This window comes from Malaclemys terrapin, chromosome 1 (genome assembly GCF_027887155.1).
Source record: "Malaclemys terrapin pileata isolate rMalTer1 chromosome 1, rMalTer1.hap1, whole genome shotgun sequence".
Lineage (NCBI taxonomy): Eukaryota > Metazoa > Chordata > Testudines > Emydidae > Malaclemys > Malaclemys terrapin.
Window position 1 is genome coordinate 196214883 of NC_071505.1, and position 21878 is coordinate 196236760.

General features: G+C 42.5%; 2 protein-coding genes across 2 annotated transcripts; both read left to right on the forward strand.

The window, feature by feature from the left end:
* The first annotated feature begins 213 nt into the window (after nt 1-213).
* On the forward strand, nt 214-4604 carry LOC128835448 (uncharacterized). Its single transcript, XM_054024981.1, is given in 5 exon segments — nt 214-339; nt 1500-1574; nt 2669-3065; nt 3068-3360; nt 3630-4604. Coding segments are annotated over 5 exon segments (1866 nt in total).
* A 6826-nt stretch (nt 4605-11430) lies between these two features.
* On the forward strand, nt 11431-14967 carry LOC128822977 (trefoil factor 3-like). The gene is made up of 3 exons (XM_054004916.1): nt 11431-11552; nt 13892-14038; nt 14719-14967. Exons 1-3 carry the CDS (start codon nt 11486-11488, stop codon nt 14730-14732), a joined length of 228 nt encoding a protein of 75 aa, XP_053860891.1. The 5' UTR covers nt 11431-11485; the 3' UTR covers nt 14733-14967.
* Nucleotides 14968-21878: the final 6911 nt, after the last annotated feature.

The following is a 21878-nucleotide window of genomic DNA, read 5'->3' on the forward strand; positions in this document are numbered from 1 at the left end:
AAAAGTGGTGCCCCCAAATTTTTTTTACAGCTGGGCTGGGCTGCGCGCTGACACGTGAGGCTCAGACTCCCTCTCCCAGCACAGCGGCCGCTCCATGCAATTATTGTCATTGCCAGCGGGGGCGCCGGCGGCTGGGCAGAGCTCCGCAGCTCTGCTTAGCGCTCACGTGGCACGAGCCTGGTGATGGGTGCGACAGCAGGGCTTTGCGAGGAAATGGGCGGCTGCCTCCTGGCTCAGCCTCCACGGTCAGCCCCAGCGGGGGCACGGAAAACAAGAGAGCCTCGGGCGGCGGTCCGGTGGAGGAAGAAAGAGGACCCCAACGCCCATGCGCTGGGCAAGGTAAACACTTCCCCACAGCTTGGCCTCGGGCGCCTGTGCTCCTGCCCCCCTTGGTCCGTGGCTGGTCCATGTTCCTGCTCCCCTTGTGCGTGGGTGGCTGGAGAGAACGGCAGCCTGCAGAACTGAGCTGCCCCAGTGCCCCCCTCTCCCTGCCCCAGCCTCTGTCATGCCCGGTATCTGGGTTTTAAGCCCAGCTGCTGTGTTATGCCTGCAACAGGCAGGCCTAAGCCTGTGAGTGACCCCCATAGCAGCTGCCTGAAGAAGTGCTTGGGGGAATCACGCAGAAGGAGCGTGATATTTGTTTGAGTTCTCTCCACATGGAGGCTGCACTCCACTTGGTGCAGGACTGCAGTCTCAGAGGACTCTAGACCCAGCACCTTGCCTCGGTTTGTAGACTTGTAGTCCACCCCTGTCACCGGGCTCAGTCTGGCACCCCTAGCCCTCACCAAGAAGCAGTCAAAAAAGTTGGATGGACTCGTTAGGTTATGTTGGGTTAGTTGTCATGCTGTTGCTTGGCCAGTGTAGAGACCACTGAATGCATAATATTCTTCTATGATGTTCTGTCCTGAGCAAAATTGGCATGTTATGAGGTAGTGCCTGTGAGGGACAGGTGTCTGTTTATGTCATCCAGCCATCATGTCTTAGGTCTTCGCGGGGGGGGGGGGGGGGGCTTTTCCATCCTGCTTTCATTGGATCAAAGTCAAAGATTATTCTCACAGGGAAGTTAGTAGGTATTTAGAGCAGATGAGCATACCACCACAAAGAGCACTTGGCAACCATTTGAGAGTGTGTGACCTATTTAGTTAGAAAATGGAACTTTTCATTCAAATTGAGTTTGTACCATTTGATGTTTTTAATCATTTGGAGGTACATGGCTGGTTGGACAGAATGGGTTCTGCAGCACTCCCAGTCAGATTTTGATATGAAAGAATGAAGGAAGGAAGTATACGTGACTAAAAAGGGTGTATTTCTGATTACAATCAACATTGCTTAATTTTAAGGGAAAGTCATCTTGATCTCTTAATCAATATTTACGTCAAACAGTTGATGAAATTCAAATAGTGACTTATAGTAAGTGACGTATTCTCTATCCTTTACTTTTAATAGTGAACAAGAAAAAGAACTGATAGGAATAAAATTTCATTTTTTTTCATTTTCAGTTGACGCAGCCTCATGGCTGGGCACAATTTCGTAAGCGGAAGGCTGATAAGCAAAAGAAGAAAGAAAGCAAAAAGGTTTGTTTCTGAAATATCTCCATCCACTGGCCAGAGATGAAGATAGTTCAATGCCAAAGGATCATGCAGAGATGGAGGTGGGGATGAGAGTTTCACAAGTTGAAGAAGAGTTTGAAGAACATAATCTGAATATTGAAGACAAATCAAATGAGACACGTGAGGAGCAAAACTTGGAAGACCGTGAAAGAGAAAATGTCACTTGTTTGAATTTGAGCTTTAGTGATCATAGAATCATAGAATATCAGGGTTGGAAGGGACCTCAAGAGATCATCTAGTCCAACCCCCTGCTCAAAGCAGGACCAATTCCCAACTAAATCATCCCAGCCAGGGCTTTGTCAAGCCGGGCCTTAAAAACCTCCAAGGAAGGAGACTCCACCACCTCCCTAGGTAACGCATTCCAGTGCTTCACCACCCTCCTAGTGAAATAGTGTTTCCTAATATACAACCTAGACCTCCCCCACTGCAACTTGAGACCATTGCTCCTTGTTCTGTCATCTGCCACCACTGAGAACAGCCGAGCTCCATCCTCTTTGGAACCCCCCTTCAGATAGTTGAAGGCTTTTATCAAATCCCCCCTCATTCTTCTCTTCTGGAGACCAAACAATCCCAGTTCCCTCAGCCTCTCCTCATAAGAAATGTGCTCCAGCCCGCTAATCATTTTTGTTGCCCTCCACTGGACTCTTTCCAATTTTTCCACATCCTTCTTGTAGTGTGGGGCCCAAAACTGGACACAGTATTCCAGATGAGGCCTCACCAATGTTGAATAAAGGGGAACGATCACATTCCTCGATCCTGCTACTTGGGCCAAATGCGATGATCAAGTCCAACAAATTCTGGTGGAACATGGGCTGGAACAAGTTCAGCAGTTCGATTTTCCCAAAGATAGTAAGCAAAGAAAATTCTCGACAATTTGTTACAAATGTAGACTTATTAATGAAGAAGAAATGCACCGTCAGTGGCTGCAGTATTCCACATCAAGTGATTCTGTCTTTTGCTTCTGCTGCAAGTTGTTTGGCAGTAGTACTATTGTCACATCATCTCTTTCTGAAAAAGGCTCAAGGGATTGGAAAAACATGTCTGCAATTCTTTCACAGCACGAGAAAAGCAGTCAACATTTGACGAATGTTCAAACATGGAAGGAACTTGAACTGCGATTGAAATACAAGAGAACAATTGATGAAGAACATTTGCGTTTGATTAAGCAAGAAGAAAAGCATTGGCAGCAAATACTAAAACATCTGATTGCTTTGGTCAGAGTTCTTGGTATGCAAAACCTGGCCTTTTGGGGAACACATGAAAAACCGCACACTTCTGGTAATGGGAACTTCCTCAAATTTGTTGAATATCTAGCTTTGTTTGACCTGCTTATGGATGAGCATCTTTGCAGGATTAAGGACAAGGAGATGCATGTACATTACCTAGGGAAAGACATACAGAATGAGCTTATTCATCCTCTATCCAATGCCATCAAACAAAAAATCCTACATCTGCTCGTGCTGCAAAATACTTTTTGATCATTCTAGATTGTATACCAGATGCAGGCCACGTTGAACAAATAACCATGATCATTCGGTTTGTGGACAGGCCTACTTCAGAGACCGAGAATGAGACTGAATCAGTACGCATAAAGGAACACTTCTCGGGATTTGTGTCACTTATGGAGACAACTGGAGCTGGTATGACAGAAACTATTCTTCACCAGTTAGAAGAGATGTCACTGGCTATAGAAAACTTGCGTGGTCAAGGCTACGACAATGGGAGCAATATGAAAGGGAAAGAAAATGGTGTCCAGCGAAGAATTTTGGATATTAATCTATGAGCCTTTTTTGTTCTTTGCAGTGCACATTCATTTAATTTGGTTGTTAATGATGCTGCAAAGTGTTGCTTGGAGGCAACCGCCTTCTTTGATTTAGTTCAACATGTGTATGTGTATTCTCAGCTCCTACACATCGCTGGGAAGTTCTAACACGCCACGTATCTAATCTCACAGTTAAACCATTGAGTGAAACAAGATGGGAAAGTCGAATCGATGCCTTGAAACCTCTTCGCTATCAGCTTGGTGACATCTATGATGCTCTGATAGACATCTATGAAGACACTACTCTGACAGGATCATCTGGCAATATGTCACAAGTTGATGCAAAGGCTCTTACAAAAGCCATTTCTAGTTTCAAGTTTCTTGTTTCTCTTGTTTTGTGGTATAACATATTGTTTGAGATCAACATGACTAGCAAACAACTTCAGGCAAAAGAATTCGACATATGTGATGCCATTAATCTACTCGGAGAAACCAAGAAGTTTCTTGTGGGCCGCAGAAGTGACTCAGCCTTTGAGAAAACATTGGTAGATGCAGGTAAACTTGCGGAAGAGTTGGATGTACCGGCACTTTTTGAACCAGATCCAATCCGTATTAGAAAGAAGAGGAAGCAGTTCATATATGAAACAGATGACGAACCTATTTATAATCCGAAAGAAAAATTCAAAATGAACTTTTACTTTGCAGTCATTGACACAGCAATACATTTGGTTGAAGAAAGATTCACACTGATGCAGCAAATTAGTTCAGTATTTGGCTTCCTATATGATGTTTACAATTTGCAAAATACAAAACCAAAGCAAATTATGGAACATTGCTTGAATCTGGAGCAAGCTTTGCAACATGGTGAATCCAAAGATATTGATGCCTTTGACTTGTGCAGTGAATTGCAAGCTATTGCAAGACGAGTCCAAAGGAATTCATCACCGCAAGATGTATTGAACTTCATAGGGGAAAATAAGCTGACAGATAGTGTCCCTAACACAGTTATTGCTCTTTGCAGCCTCTTGACTCTCCCAGTTTCTGTGGGCAGTGGTGAGCGAAGCTTCTCAAAACTCAAGTTGATAAAAACATACATGCGAACATCAATGTTGCAACAAAGACTTGTTGGGCTATCTACCTTGTCAATAGAACGTGACATTGCTCACAGCATTGACTTGGAGGAACTTGTTTCTAAATTTGCTAAACTTAAAGTGCAGAAAAATAAATTCTAAATTATAACATTACTCTGTGACAGTGTATTGTGTATAATGTATGTGATTTATTTTAGGGGGGGAGGGCGCAAGGTGGAAGTGTCGCCTAGGGCGCAAAATATCCTTGCACTGGCCCTGATTATACTTTATGTAACTGGAAAGCTGTTTCCCTAATAATGATACTGTATCAAATTGTCTTAAAAAGTCTCACTTTAGAAATTCTTACCATGTAATTGATCATATTCACGTCTTTGGTGCAGAGGAGGCTCCTCCCCAAGCTTCTTCCACATTCTGGTTACTTTAAATACCAAAGAAACCATGGTAACTATCATTGAAATAGGAGTAGCATCTCTCACGGACATTACCTTTAGTCTTCCATCTTCGTCTGTGCACAAAAGGTGGGGACAGCCTTAGTTTAGGATATAGATAGAGGTTATGGAAAACTGGGAATTCAGTCAGATTTGAAAGACCATATTCCAGGCCTGACCCTGTAGTCTTCACTCTGAGTTTGGTGTTTTTCTGGAAGATTTGCCTGAATATGGATCAGTATTACTGAATTATTAGATACAGAGGGTCCATTCCTCAGGGGGTGTAAATTGGTGCAACTCCACTGAAGTAAATTGAATTGTGAATTTCCACCTGATGAGACTGTCCTGGAGACTCTGAAAAAAGCTTTTTGTCCTTGAGATTTTGTCATATCTCTATTCTGCTGGTCAGAAAAAGGGCTATAAGTTCCCCTCTCTGAACATACACTTAAGGGAGCCAAAGACAGCGAAAAAATAGCTCTCTTACTGGGGGAACAAATAACCCTTATGTTGTTTGGCAGAATAGGAAAATGATAGAATCTTAATGACAAAAAGTACTATTTGCATCCTCTGTATACATCACCTGGGTAATAGCATACCTGGGAGAAGCTCTCACATTAAGCCATTGGGCAAATCTCTTATCTGTGGCGTAATCAAGTAAATTATAAAGTGCATTTTGGTCACAGTAGAAATACTGGGCTTATGCAAGGTAACTTTTCAACAACCAAAATGTTTACAGATCATCTATCATGAGAAGTAAGGTCTGCATTCTCTGTATCTTTATTCTAACAGATGGGGGTTTTAAAACCAAATTAAATATGGAGTTATGGAAAATGTATATGTCAGACTATCCCATAGATAGTCCAGTGGAAATTGACAGAGTATGGATTAAAAATAAGCATTTACAGGGGGGGGAGGGGGAGGAAAGAAAAATACAGTAACCTGGACTTTGTTGCAAACAGCCAAACGCCAGTGTGCAGTAACCCCAAGAGAGAGAGAGGACTGTGGATATCCGGGAATCAATGCCGCGAATGCCAGACAAAGAAATGTTGTTTTGACGCAAGCATCAAAGGTGTTCCCTGGTGCTTCATTTCCTACTGAAAGCCAGGTAATGTATCTATGTGAAATACTCTTGGCTTCCAGTGTTCCCTCCCTACATCAGACTTTTGCTCTCTCTTAGAGATACTGACTACCAAAAAGGCGACCATAGCATTTGTAGCTTCACCAATGAAAGTTCTCGTGATCAAACCTTTCCTGAAGTAGAAACTCTCTCATGCCCAGTAATTAGAAGCATCATCAGGAAATTGTTATTAAATGGGCAGCCTCTGTCCCTTCTCAGTGAACCTCTCTCCCAAAATGTAGTTTCCCTTTTCAGGCCAGGAAACCCAGCAGGTCACCCTCCTAGAGTTCCAGGAGATGCACCCTCCAGTGCATCTCCTGGAACGTGGTACCAGAGATCGCTCTAATTACAAAGAGTTAATCCATTTTTAGAAATTGTTGAAGTCCAACAGGTCATTAGTTTATGACCTTGTCTTGTAACAACTTCTACTGACGTATTTATAACCATAACACTAATCATGTTTGGAACACGCTGATAATATCTATTATTCATTTATTCATAGCATTTTATATGCCATTGCTAAATGAAAATGTAATATCAAGTATACCAGAATAATAAAGATCCAGTAGTCCAGCCATGGCAATTCAGCACACATAGTACAGAAAAACTCAGTCTTATCACTCCCTTCCTTTGTAGTGACTATTCCTAGCCAAGCATAACTTTATAAGCCAACACTGTTAGCTTCCTTCTTTAACAAAGAGTTCGTGGAAATCCTGTATCTTACGATAGCCCAAGGGATTTCAATATTGAGAAAGATGACTCCTAAGATTTGTCTTCAAGAATACCAGACTTATTGTGAGCCATGGGACTAGGTAAACTACTCTGAACAGGAACTTTCCTAGGAAAACTGGCAGGAAAAAGAAGCAGCAGAGCTCTCAAGCGTGCTGGATTTGGCATGACGTTTCACATTTCTGCTGAATCAGGAAGTGTGTTCCACTCCCAAGCACAGTCACAGCACTGCTACGTGAGTGAAAGGAGGGAGCTCAATACTTGTAGTTTAGTGGAAGGTGGATTACACTGGAACTGAGGAGAGCATGATTTCAACTCTCACCTCTACTGACTGCTATTGACAATTCTATGTACTGAAGCTGGGCATCCAACTCTCTTAGGCCCTTTTGAAAATCCCACTCTACAATATTATAGTTTGTCAGCTTTTACTGCAAGAACTGAGATTTCATTTCTCAATTTCTCAGTTTTTCAACTGGTAGGATGTTTAAATCTAGGCATTTCCATTTTTTAGAGAACAATGAAATTCAACCCAAAGTCTCATGGCAATACACCCTTCTTTTATAGTGATAAGTTCCCACACAAGTCTATGGACCTTGCTGTGACACACCGGAGCTGTCAGTCACGAGGTATTCAAGGTTGCTTTAATTAGCATTATTTTGAGTTGTTACCAGGAGGTCCGCAGCTGTTTCTTATCTGTCCCTTTGGCTCAACTCCTTATCTTGTCCTTGGGGTGTATGACTTCACTTTAGGGTTGTCAATCTGCCATCCGGATGATGGAGTTGGTGCCTCTTTACTCCTCCACTCCCTTCTTGACCATCCGGCCCAGTTGTCCTTTCTCAGTTAAGTACTGTACATTTTTCACTCACACCAAACAGTAAATAAGGCAATTAAAGACATAAAATTTCTATCCTTCTAAGAACAAATGTTAACACAATCAGCAAAAAGTAAACTCAGAACAATTTCTTTTTACTAATTCAAGGCTACAATTTCTTCTCACGAATTCAAAGCTAGCAAAATGGAGTATAAAGCAAAATAAGCAAAACGGAGTACAATTTTATTTGAGACAATTTCTTCCCATTAGGCTTTTGCTTACACCATGACTGGGCCAGGGCTCACCCACTTAGCATCCAGGCCCACACAAATTTGGGCCGGAGCCCCCCAAATCCACAGGATGGGAGGGGGCAAGTCATTCCAGGCAGAGGGTGTGCTTCATGGGGGAGGGTTTGGGCATGGCTAGCACTGGGGCCAGAGACCGGAGCAGCAGCACACAGTGCTGGCAGGAGAAGGACACCGCCAGCTGGGCAGACGGACACCGAGCAGGGATGAAGGGCCGGACAGATCTTGAGCCATGGAAGGGCCCCCCTCTGCCCCCTGGGCATGCCCCACAGCCTCATCTTCTGGTGCCTGCTGAATGATAAGGACTGGCAGAGATAGCCCTGTTCTAGCTACGCCACTGGCCTAGCACAATGGGGCCTGGTCATGACTGAAACTCCTATGCACTTGCAGGAGCAGCACCAGGGTTTTTGTCACCCTAGGTGGCAGCGATCCTCCTCTGAACATTCAGGGGGCCTGGGGTCTTCGGCGGTGGGGGTCCTTCCGCTCCGCATCTTCGGGGCACTTTGGCGGCGGGACCCAGAGTGAGTGAAGGACCCACCGCCAAATTTCCGCCAAAGATCCGGAGCGGAAGGACCCTCACTGCCGAATTTCCACCAAGGGCGGCAAAATGCCGCCCCCCAAATCCTGCCGCCCTAGGCGACCGCCTAGGGTCGCCTAGTGGAAGCGCCGGCCCTGTGCACTTGTACAATACAAATAATACAGAGGACTTAGAACCTGAGTCTACCACATCCTAGGTGAATCTCCTAACCACTGGACTATTTGAGAAACATTCTGAAAGGTCTAAGTTTTGTTCTGATGCAGAATGAAAACAAATGTTAACCTCAAAATTTTTCAAGAAATAGCATTCTTATTTTCTGGCCCACTAGAGCCCTAAATAAAGTCAAAGATCTTACTCCAAAACACTATAACCAGCCTCTCACTTTAGATCTCTTTTCTAGAGCTTCTCTGACCGCCCAAGTTTTTAACTTGCTTCTTGTGCCTCAGATGGTTACCCATTTGGTAATGAGCTGCACCTGTGCCTTAAACAGGTCACGGCTGTTCTGGCTTTTCTAGCCATTAGTAGCCAGGCAACCATCAGCATTAGCTCCTACACAGGAATACATATTTGCCCATTATTTCTTTTCCTAGTTTCCTTCCTGCTGGGTGGGAGAAAAGAAGTTGCAGCAAATTCAGAAAATGTAAATGCAAAAGAACACTTTACTATGTTTTTTTATCATTAATTTCACTCTACTACTTATTCATATGCCTCCAGCCCGAGCCCCAAAGTCTACACAACAATGAAACATGATTGCAGCCCAACCCTGTGACCCCTGAGTCAGCTGGCATGGGCCAGCTGTGGGTATTTCTTTGCTGTGTAGACATACCCTAAGCATCAGGGCTCAGTTTGCTTTATTCCAAATACTTAATCTACCTGGCCACAGTTTTTCTCAAGCAAGTCATTTGTTTCTGGTTTGTCTTCTTACATCTGATATATATATAGCTAATATTAATTCTTTGCATTTACACACTGCTTTATCATCTGTAGATCTCAGAGCACTTTACAAAAGGTGGGTAAGCACTTTAATCTTATTTTGCAATTAGCCTAAAACCTGAGATTTGAAACAACTTTATGAGAGGCAATTTGGTCCAGTGGACAATGTATGTGTCCGTTAGGGGTTCTGTCCACAGCTCTGCCCCAGATTTCCTACATAACCATAAGTGAGTCACTTAAATTCTGTTCCTCAGTTGCCCCAAACACTTCACTGTTACAGTGATGTTATTGATCATTATTAGGGCTGTGTATCTGTCACGGAGGTCGCAGAAGTCAGGGATTCCATGACTTTCCGTGACTTCTGTAGCAGCCAGTGTGGCTGACCCCATGGCTGCCCAAGCAGCTAGCTCCAGGGCCAGCTGCTCAGGTGGCCCCCAGGGCAGCCACACCAGCCACTGCTCCAGCCCCCAGGCAGCAGACCTGGGGCGCTCGGAGCAGCTGCTGTCCGCTGGCCCAGCACAGCAAGCAGGTGCCTGGGGCGGCCAATGAAGAGGGGTGGCACATTCGGCTCTTCGGCGGCAATTAAACGGTGGATCCCTCAGTCCCTCTCGGAGGGAAGGACCTGCCGCCGAAGAATGAAGCGGCTCGGTGGAGCTGCCACCGAAGTGCCCGTGAGCATGGCTTTCCCCCCTCCCCCCCCCCCCGCTGCTTGGGGTGGCAAAAACCCTGGAGCCGGCCCTGCTGGCAATGGTCCCTGGCCGGTTGCAGTGGCCATGGTCCGTGGTCCCGGCAGCTGGTACCACTGGCCCTGGGTGCCCTCCCAGCAGCGGCTCCCCCAGCAGTGAACCCCCCATGTCTCTCCAGCGGCCCCTCTCTCCCCCTCCCCCCACAAAAATTTAATCACAGGTATTTTTAGTAGAAGCCATGGACAGGTCAGGGGCTGTGAATTTTTGTTTATTGCCCGTGACCTGTCCATGACTTTTACTAAAAATACCCATGACTAAATCCTAGCCTTAATCATTATTTTAAAAGGGTTACTTATGCTGTATCTTAGCCACCAGTGCTGGGCCTTAGCTGAGCCTTTATCAGTCCTCTATCAGTCCTTCTGGATTACGTAGCATCTGCAGTTATCAATAGTGTGACATTTTAAAGAATAAGGCCTGGATTTATGCCATTTAGATAAGCCTTGAGAGATAATTATCTGGAAATAAAAGAAAGAAAGAACGAACGAACTATACGGAAACTGCTTCTTTCAGATGTTTTATTGTTGGTTTTATTTTTACTGTGTGGAGGAGGGAAGTGCAACTCTGCTTCTCCTCCAGCCTTCTTTATATGTATAGCAGGAGCCCAATGTGCTATAGACAGGTAGTCTATTGTAGACGGGAGCTACCATATGATTAAAGTCAGGCATGTGCTTAAGTACCTTACTAAACTGAGGCCTCAGTTCTGAAGTGAGAAAACTGTTAAAAATCCTAAATAACTTTCATCTGCTTTTCAGTTTTTCCCCCTTAACACTGAATTATGCACTACCAGAAAGTGCTGAGATACTACAGTGATGAGGGTAGTATAAGAAGCCATATAGAATAGAACTAGTGTCCCAGACATATGGACACTGAGACCCAGATATTTAAGTGTTGCAGCACTCAGCATTGTAACACCTAACTGATTTAGGCTCTTGGGCACCAAAATCCCATTGAAAATACTCTTTATGCTCCTAAATCTATTAAGCGTTGCACATATGTTCTTTTAAAAATCTGCATCTTGGTGGCTTGCCGAAATATCACTTTTTTTACTATTAAAAATAACTGATACTGAAATTGGCAGAATGCACCCATGACAGAGTATCGACTTACTTCTGATAAGGTTAGGTTGACAGTGCGGAATGTAAAACCTGATTGCCACATAAGCTTTAAACAAAGCTTTATATCTACACCAGCATTTTCCCATTTTCAATACTTATCACTTCACTGGACGTTGTATGGGCTAGGAAATGGTTTAATCAAAAAGTGATAAATGGAGAGAACTGCCAAAAAATGCCTCCTTAGGTAAATGTTATTTGAAACTATTTGAGCAAACAAAACTGCTATAAAACAAAACCCTTTAGGGACATTTTCGTCCGCAGACTCACACTCTTCGTAAAGACTGAACACTGAAGACTGCAATGGAAAATAAGGTGTTCTGGTTACTGACCATTTCCCTCATTGTGGGGCTCAGCGATGCCTTGCTGCGTAAGTGCATGTTTTAAAATATCACATTCAGGGCATAAGCTCAAACCACCTGAAATTAATCAACCCTAATTCTGAGTATTGTTCAATAAGGTATTTCTCAAAGATCTTGCTTTATAATGTCAGTAATGTTAAATATTAAGAAACTATTATGTTAATTGTTCTAATGTTATGTTGAGATGTAAAATTTAGTACATCTTTGTACTTCAGCTTTGTTATGACTCCAAATGGGAAAGAATGAAAATTAGGACCCATCTACTATTTTTCTTGGCATGAGGGAGAATGAGAGAGCAAAGACATTGGAGAGCTAATAAATTATGTTTCTTTCTGTCATGCAGAGATAACTTGATGTGGGTCTGTTCTTCTAACAATAATGTTTTTTATCTGGAGAGATTTGTCCACCTAGGGCCCAATTTTGATCTGGATGTTTGTGCAGAGTTCTGCTGACTTCATTGGAAGCTGTTTGTGTCCAGGGAAAAAATTCATCCCAGAGATGGGAAATATAGCTCTGGAGGAATTAGACATAATACAGCCTAGTGGCAAGGTGCACTACCTAGTGTATTTGCAGCATATAGCAATTCTTTCAAGAGCTTAGATCATGTGTTTGTATTTGAGAGAGTTTTTTTGCAGCAGTGTTTGATGGCACTGCTTACAAAAGAGATCTATATGATAAAAAGATGACCATCCATGTCCCCAAAATATACAAAATGTAGTCTTATTTTTCTATGGAGTTAATTTTATTTAAAGAAAAAAAGTCAGTTACTTTAGAACCGGAATTAAGGTTTTGCAAATCTTATTGGGAATTAAGTTCTTGTTTTGTATTTAAGCTTCCAGCATTCCAAATATTGCAGCATTGTTCTATTGTAGGAGAAGCAGATAGCTCCCCTATCTGCCTATCTTAGAACTGCTGCCCATCCCCATATCATCCAAAAGCCTTCCATGAATATAGGCTAGCAACATTGAGGCCCCTAGAGGACTTCATGCTAGACTGACTAGTCCATTTTCATGGTCCATGTTAAATGCATTCTAAAGTATCTAAACCAGCATATATCATTTACATACTTCAGATTTTTAGTTATATTAATATTGTTAAAAATACAAGGAATTTTAATACACAAATTTATAAGACACAGTACTGCAAAATCCTTATTATGCAAACCTCAAAAAGCTTTTCCTGAGGCCCCGATCATGCTCCCATTAAAGTAAATGGCAAATTTCATTGACTTCAATGGGCAAGATTAGGCCTTAGGAGCTGTAGAACCAGGTTGTGCCTATTTGTCCCTATGAACTCGGATGGATCCCTCTCCGGAAATCCACCCAGCTTTCGAAAAGGGCCTGCTCCTCAAAACCAGGTTATGAGTGTGTCTTAAATACTTACGTAGCACCATACATGTACACCAGGCTTTACAAAACATGAACAAAGACAAGAGTCCGGCTACATGGAATTTACTGTCTAGAAAGGATAAGAGAATCGTGTCAAGATTCAAATCTCAAGAGAGTCTAGGCATTTCAGACCTGAAGTTTGGAAAACATGCCACTCCCACTAAGTAAAGTAGCAAGAAAACAATTTCAAATAAACAAAAAATAAAAAGGACTAGTTTTCACATCTGTGGTGTTAGATGATTTAAGCAAAGTACTGGATATAGTAAACCAGTTCCCACTTTTGCATTTCTACAGTGATTTTTGCCAGTCTGCTCTCACTTTTCATTGGGATTTTACACAAATGTAACTCCATTGATTTCAGTGCAGTTTCTTTCAATTTACAGCAATTTGAGATCAGAATTGGGTTCTTTATATCAGCTACAACATTAGGGACAAATTCATCTCTGGGGTACTTGCCTGGGGTTCTACTGACATGGCTAGAATTTGGCTCTTAGTATTTTACAATTACAACTTTGTACTACTAGTAGTTGTATAATTTTTGTAGTGAAGTAAAACTACTGTACACTAATGCTCACTGTTACTGTGCTGGAGGCATCTTTTGGAGAAAGACTGCCTATTGTGCGAAGCTGTGTAGTGGTTTCATAGTGGTAAGAGCAAATATTCAGCAGTCTCAGGACACTAGACTCATTTAAATTGTGAATTTGAACATATTTCTTCTGCAATATAAGTCTAAGGAAATAACCCATTTCACTACTTGGTCCCATGCTGGGGGACTGTTTTGAGCTGGGTCTATTTATAGTTTAAGGTAATAAATTGTTTAGGTTTACAAAAGTGCTTGATGTGCCTGAAAGTGTCATTTACAGGCTGGTGCAATTTTGAATCTTTGCTTAAATAACTGATGCATAATCATTTAATGAAAAATATGTTAGGCTGTTTACCTTGTACTTTGTTTTAAATAGCTCCAGGTGAATGTGATGTGCAACCAAAAGCAAGAGAAAACTGTGGGTATCCAGGCATCACTGAAATTGAATGTAGTGCAAGACAATGCTGCTTTAATTCAGATACCCCAGATAGCCCCTGGTGTTTCAAACCGGTTCCAGCAGAAGGTAAGTGTGTGAAGGATGTCAGTTTTTTCAGTGCTGGCAGATGGACTTTTATTTGTATAAATCCCAGTTCTGCAAGGTGTGGCGCATCTTCCCCTTCCCTTAAAGTTAATGCAGCAACTTTCAGGAAGACTCCTGTGATCAGTTAAATGTCATGCTAAGGTAGGTCTTGGTGCTGTTTGCTGCATGGTGACTTTACCATCTTGTGAATGAAAAGTACCATATAATTAAATGCATTCTTATATATTAATGTGTACAGAAGCCACACTGTGAAGCAGAAATTACATTTTAGTAAATCAATAGATTTCAAAGATAAATGGAAGATTACAAATGTGACTGCTTTAAAGAGGTTATCAGTCATCTACAATTAATAGATACATTGAAAGAAGATGAGAGGATTTGGGAGGTTGAGGAGAATCTTGTTTAAACTGGTTTTCAGTTTATCCCTCTCATTTATTTTTCCATTTCCTTCCTATTCAACACCATCTGGCACCCCTTTATGTGAAAATATTTAGAGTTCAGTTACTAATTTGTTTCCTCTATTAATGACAGGGGAAAATTAAACTTAGTCCTAATTTTCAGAATGTCATCACAGTGTTTGTTAAATGGGTTTTGTTGAAATTGTTTGAGATAGGTAATGCACTGTGCAGTGGTCATTTTCATTTTTTTCTTTCTCCACCCAGAATGTCAACTATAAAATGGATCTTCTCTAGAAACGTGTCTCTCACAGTGGAGTTCTTCATTATGACAATGACAAAGTGCTCTCATCTGTACAATGTATACAATCTGTAATTATGCTGATTTTCATGCAGGTCATTTCTGATCCCTCTGTTTTCTTTACAATGACATAGTTTACCACTGCAATCTTTTTTCTATACTTTAGTATCATGCACCTGCCTGAAACAATAAAAGCAGCAAAACAAAAATTGCAAGATGCTTCTTTGGTATTTTTGTGCTCCAAATAGGTTGCCCTTTCCTGGAAAGTAGATATTTCTCTCTCTGACTTCCCAAGAGAAATAAATTACTGACAGTTCTGGAGAAAAACACATCATCATATTGTCAATACAGATACTACAAATTAAAACATTACCAAAGAGATGAAACTAGCTCAAGTTGGTTATGAATTAAAGTTACCAACTAAAGACTTTTCTGTGGCCTACATGATCACAGTCTATTTCCAAATGGACATGACTAACCCATCACCTATGGCACTGATTGATTGATAACTTTGTTGGCTGTCTTAACAGACACAAGAACTGAATGGACCAAGGAGACTGAACTACCTCCTCACCCCTACAGGTACTTCCTCCAGATCATGGGTAAAGCACATGGATAGGGCAATGTGGACAAGTATGCAAAACTACTACCCATGCTGCTGGAGATTTTAGTCTCCAGGGCTTTCATGACAGAACTTTTCACAAGCAATAGATGTGCTCAAACAAACCTTGTTTAGATGAAGAGAGCTGATGAACTACTCAGACAATTCTGTCACTTGGATTTGATTTTAGGATATGCACTTGCAAAGGATCCCTGTCATGGAAAAAATGCCATGAGCTCAATCCATTTCCCACTGAAGTCTTTTCCTTGACTCAGAGTTAATCAGGGCCCATGTTTGTACTGAACTGGAGCTTGGAATCCATCTTTCCAGTCATACCCTCATTGCAGATTTCCTCTGCCTTTAAATTCAGCTTTCTAAGCTGTGTCTTGGAAAAAGTGATTAACCCCTATTGACACACCAGACATATCTTTGTGCTTTTATCCTATACAAAACCCCCACTGATTGTTGAGAAAGAAAAGAAAGTAATGGCATTTTAAGCTTTTAATTTCTCAGATGCAACGTTGGGAACAATTGCATAGCCTGATCAGAAATAGCCTGCCAGTTTCCACATTTAAAACTGAAGTCACCCAGTAGATAGCTTTACCTTTTATAGACATCAATAATAACTATGTATTTCAATACATATCAATAATAAATATGTATTTATATTTATGGTTACACTTCCTAGAGGTCTGGGCCTGATTCTCAATTGCCTTGTATCTTGTGTAGTCACACTTATTTGAACTGGGCTAGCTCCTGGACCTGGAAATTTTGTACCAGTGGTGCAAAGGGACAGTCAAGCTTCTTTAACCAGCCAGCTGAAGACTCCCCTGCTAGTTCTGGACCATCTACTCCAGCTCAACACTCATTCTTTATGCCCTGATATGGGAGCATGACCAGGAACATGTTCAGCTGGAAGAGGCTGCATACAGAGTGCCCCTGAACTCTTGCTATTCCACATTGCCAGAACAGCCCCTGGGGGGGTAATAAGCAACTGGGCACAGCTTAGATCAGTGTGAAGGCTACTCTAAAGTGCCCAAAGTCAAACCGGCCCCAGGACTGGGGAACCAAAAAAGTGGCATAAAGTCCCCTTTTGTTTCTCCTTTTGCTTGGATCCCGGATTGGCCACAGTTTGACAAAACCAGATGATCAGATTTAGTAAGTGTGAAGTAGGTGTAACATGCTACCATTCTGATTTGGTGGGATTTAACACTTGCTCTGCACAGGTCCAAACAACTACACAATGTGCCAGATAGTGGAGTACCAGCCTAGTGTGTCTGTCTGTGATGGGCCACATTAAAGTACTCTCATTAGGATGGAGAAGCTCTGGGCTGCCCCTTTGAGGGGCTATGCCTTGTTGGTAGGATAGAACCCAGAAAGCTATGGACACTATGTAAGCTAGAAGGCAATTTTTCATCAAATATAAAACCATTGTCATATGTTCTAAAAATATTAAACTTCAGCTTTTACATATGGCAGAAATATTGGATGCTACCAGCCAATACAGTCAGGGAGGTTACCAAAGTAACACACACTTTGTTTTGACTAATGTGGGAGGGGCCAAGACATATATTATGGCTGGTCATTTTAGCTTCTGTCATAAGCTGTCTATATGTATTCTACACCACAGAATTTCTGGAACTAGCCTTGCAATAGCATCATCTTCAAACAGAGGAATAACAGGTGGGTGGTGGTGGTGTTAGACTGAATCAGACCAATGGTTCATCCAAGATGAGATTTCACCTCCTGCAGTTACTCATTCCCATTCCCGATAATGCACCTAACCAATTGTCCTGTTGTTTTTATGATGTCAGGGCAAATTCTTTCCTGTCCATAGAAGACAATGTGCTGTGAGTAGAGCTGGTCTAAAAAAATGTCCATAAGAAAATGCAGTGCTACTGAAATCTAAATATTTTGTGGGAATGTGTCAGATTCAGAGCACTTTGGATCACTTGGTACACTGGGCGCAAGCAAATCACATGCATTTTAATATGACTAAATGTAAATATATACATCTAGGAACAAAGAATGTGGGCTCTACTTACATGGTGATGGGCTCTATCCTGGGAAAAACTGACTGTGAAAAAAATTTGGGCATTGGGGGTGGGTAATCAGCTGAACATGAGCTCCCAGTGTGATGCTGTGGCCAAAAGAGTTAATGTGATCCTGATGCATAAACGGGAATTTTCAGTAGGAGTAGAGAGGTTATTTTATTTCCGTATTTGGTACTGGTGTCTAATTCTGGTGCCCACAATTCAAATACAATGTTGGTAAATTGAAGATGGTTCAGAGAAGAGCCAGGAGAATGATTAGTGGATTAGAAAACATGCCTTAGACTCAAGGAGCTCAATAACTATATCTGTTTAGCTGAACAAAGATTAAGAGGTAACCTGATTACAGTCTGAAAGTATCTACGTGGGGAACAAATATTTAATATTGAGCTCTTCAATCTAGCCAAGAAAGATATAACATGATCCAAAGACTGGAAGTTGAAGCAAGACAAATTCAGACTGTAAATAAGTGTACATTTTTAACCGTGAGAGTAATTAACCACTGGAAAAAAATATCAAAGATTGTGGTGGATTCTCAGTCACTGACCATTTTTAAATCAAAAGTGGATATTTTTCTAAAATATCTGCTCTAGGAATTATTGTGGGGAAGTTCTATGACCTGTGCCATACAGGAGGTCAGATAAGATGATCAAAATGGTCTCTTCTGGGCTTAGAATCCAAGAATATAAAATACCTATTAATCCTTTAGCAACACAATGCAGGGGCATGAATCTGATGGCTCCTTACCTCTCAAATGATGGTACAGGAACTCCTCACTTAACGTTGTAGTTATGTTCCTGAAAAATGCGACTTTAAGCAAAACGATGTTAAGTGAATCCAATTTCCCCATAAGAATTAATGTAAATGAGAGGGAAATTTTTTTCACCAGACAAAAGACTATATATATATATATACACACACATACACACACATGCAGTATAAATTTTAAACAAACAATTTAATACTGGTACACAGTGATGATGATTGTGAAGCTTGGTTGAGGTGGAGAAGTCAGAGGGTGGGATATTTCCCAGGGAATGCCTTACTGCTAAATGAACTAGCAATTGACTGAGCCCTGACGGGTTAACTCTCACAACACTCTACAAGGCAGCAGGAAAGGAGGGAGGGCAGACAGAGACACACACCCTGTGTGTGAGAGAAAAAATGCGTATTTCCCCTTTAAGTAGCTGACCCCAGGCTTGAGTACACTGCCTTGTTAATTAAATCAGCTTGCTGAAACCTGAGATGGCAGCTACTGCCTAGAAGCTCCCTCCCTTCGTCGTGTGTCCCCCCTGCTCTATGGAAGATGGGGTAAGCGGGGTGCAGGAGCGGAGGGGGGGTTGGAGACACCCTGACATTAGTCCCCCCTTTCCCCTCCTCCCCCTATACAGCAAGCAGGAGTCTCTGGGAGCAGCTCTAAGGCAGAGGGCAGGAGCAGCACATCGCAGTGGGGGGAGGGACAGCTGCTGCACAGGGAACTTAGGGGAGCGGGGAGCTGATAGCAGGAACTGATAGGGGGCTGCCGGTCCACCCTGGTTCCAACCACCCACCAGCTAGCTGCAACAGGCTGCTCTTCCTGCAAGCAGTGGACAAAACAGGTGGCTGCCAAACAACGTTAGAAGGGAGCATTGCACAACTTTAAACGAGCATGTTCCCTAATTGATCAGCAACTTAGCATAGAAACAACATTAACCGGGATGATTTTAAGTGAGGAGTTACTGTATAGTTCTATTAAATGTATATTTAGGAGTACATTCCCTTCTTGTTGCACAGGGAGTGACTTGCATAAACCACGCATGTTAAGCTAAGAACAGCACAGGGCTATCAATTTGATTAAAATAAAATCAACCTCAACCTTCATTCAGAAGAAAAAGTGAACTCTGAAACTTTAGTGACCAGATGCTTAACAATTAATATTAACAACAATGGGGAAGGAACAAAAGCCAGAATAAGGAAAGTGCACCTTACAGAATATTCAAGTAACATAGGATAGGTCTATACTTGAATACAGCCACTATATGTCCCCCTAGCATAGGTATAAACAGCAATGGAGCCAGTGAGGCACTGCTTAGGTGAATAGAATAGAAATATGCCAGAACCATAGAATAATAGAATCATAGAAGATTAGGGTTGGAAGGGACCTCAGGAGGTCATCTAGTCCAACCCCCTGCTCAAAACAGGACCAACCCCAACTAAATCATCCCAGCCAGGGCTTTGTCAAGCTGGGCTTTAAAAACCTCTAAGGATGGAGATTCCACCACCTCCCTAGTTAACCCATTCCAGTGCTTCACCACACTCCTCGTGAAATAGTTTTTCCTAATATCCAAGGCAGACCTCCCTCACTGCAACTTGAGACCATTTCTCCTTGTTTTGTCATCTGCCATCACTGAGAACAGCCTAGCTCGATCCTTTTTGGAACCCCCTTTCAGGTAGTTGAAAGCAGCTGTCAAATCCCCCCTCATTCTTCTCTTCTGCAGACTAAACAATCCCAGTTCCCTCAGCCTCTCCTCATAAGTCATGTGCCCCAGCCCCCTAATCATTTTCATTGCCCTCTGCTGGACTCTTTCCAATTTGTCCACATCCTTTCTGTATTGGGAGGCCCAAAACTGGATGCAGTACTCCATATGTGGCCTCACCAGTGCCGAATAGAGGAGAATAATCACTTCCCTCGATTTGCTGGCAATGCTTCTACTAATGCAGCCCAATATGCCATTAGCCTTCTTGGCAACAAGGGCACACTGTTGACTCATATCCAGCTTCTCATCCTGTAATCACCAGGTCCTTTTCTGCATAACTGCCGCTTAGCCAGTCGGTCCCCAACCTATAGCAGTGCATGGGATTCTTCTGTCCTAAGTGCAGGACTCTGCACTTGTCCTTGTTGAGCATATTCCCCTACCCAAGCAGTGCCTCCCAGATCTCACTGCCTTTCCCCTGCTGGAGCCTTTCCCCTGCTACAGCAGTAGGGAGGGTGAGGTCCCAATGGACTGGAGAAGCGCAAACATAACACCTTTTTTCAAAAAAGGGAAATAAAGAGAACCCAGGGAATTATAGATCAGTCAGCCTAACTTTGATGCCTGGAAAAATAGTAGAACAAGTTATTAAACCATCGATCTGTAAGCACTTAGAAGATAATAGGATTATAAGGAACAGCCAACATGGATTTGTCAAGAAAAAATCATAGATTCATAGATTCTAGGACTGGAAGGGACCTCGAGAGGTCATCGAGTCCAGTCCCCTGCCCGCATGGCAGGACCAAATACTGTCTAGACCATCCCTGATAGACATTTATCTAACCTACTCTTAAATATCTCCAGAGATGGAGATTCCACAACCTCCCTAGGCAATTTATTCCAGTGTTTAACCACCCTGACAGTTAGGAACTTTTTCCTAATGTCCAACCTAGACCTCCAAGGCCTCCTCTGTGACATTTGTGGATATCATCCATTTCATCATCCCTATTTGGGGCACTGTGTTACAACGTGTTTGATGTTTTGTATGTTCTCAGTGCAGTCTCATGAAGGGGAGTCTTTGATTTTCCACATGTACATCAAGTAGCCACATCTTCCATGGTTTGTTTGAATGTGGTTCAGTATGGCCCAAAGTCTGCATGGCAGGTCGAAACCTGGAGGGCAGCTGATTGGGTCACTGATAATGTCCAGACACTTTGCCATTCCCTGGCTGGATCCAAAAACATGAGGTGGCCGCATGTGGCTTCTGCAATTTCAGGCATTGTTGGGGTATGTTGTCCATAATCTGCCAGATGGGAAGTTGGATGAAAGAAGATGACCTTCACATGGTTCACCCTGTTAAATGGAAAACCACAACTAAAGTCATCAAACTGGCAACTGAATGTTGATTGTCAGTCAAAAGACCAACAAAATAATAAGTATAAGTAATAAATAAGTAAGTAACTGATTAAAAGATAGGAAACAAAGGTTAGGAATAAATGGTCAGTTTTCACAAAGGAAATAGATAAATAGCAGGGTATCCCAAGGATCTTCACTGGGACCAGTGCTGTTCAACACGTTCATAAATGATCTAGAAAAAGGGGTAAATAGTGAAGTGGCAAAGTTTGCAGACAATACAAAATTACTCAATATAGTTACGCCAAAAACTGACTGCAAAGATTTACAAAGGGATCTGTAGCAGTGTGGCACCCACTTCTTGCGAGCGCAACCTTCTGGTAGGGTGTGTATGCAGTTTTTTCAATTTCCTCCACTCATGGTGCCCCCTGTCAGCAGCTGCGCTTGTCAGGCAGGCTTTTGGTGATTCAGTCCTCTCACAGTCCATGTGAGAAACTAAAGAAAACAATCCCCTTCCGGGGTATACTGTCCAACCGGGCCTATTTCAAAGTCCTCAGTAATGTCCTGCAGCTCCTCCTTGTCTCAGTCACTTCACAGTCCAACAGGGCCCATTGCAATACCTTTCCACTGGCAACATCTCTGTAGCCCTGCCCGGGCTCTGGACCTCAGTC

Excerpts from the sequence above, each read along its gene's own strand:
- LOC128822977 (XM_054004916.1), top strand. The coding sequence starts at position 11,486 with ATGGAAAATAAGGTGTTCTGGTTACTGACCATTTCCCTCATTGTGGGG. Across the intron at positions 11,553-13,891 it reads GCTCAGCGATGCCTTGCTGC|CTCCAGGTGAATGTGATGTG; the intron begins GTAAGTGCATGT and ends TGTTTTAAATAG.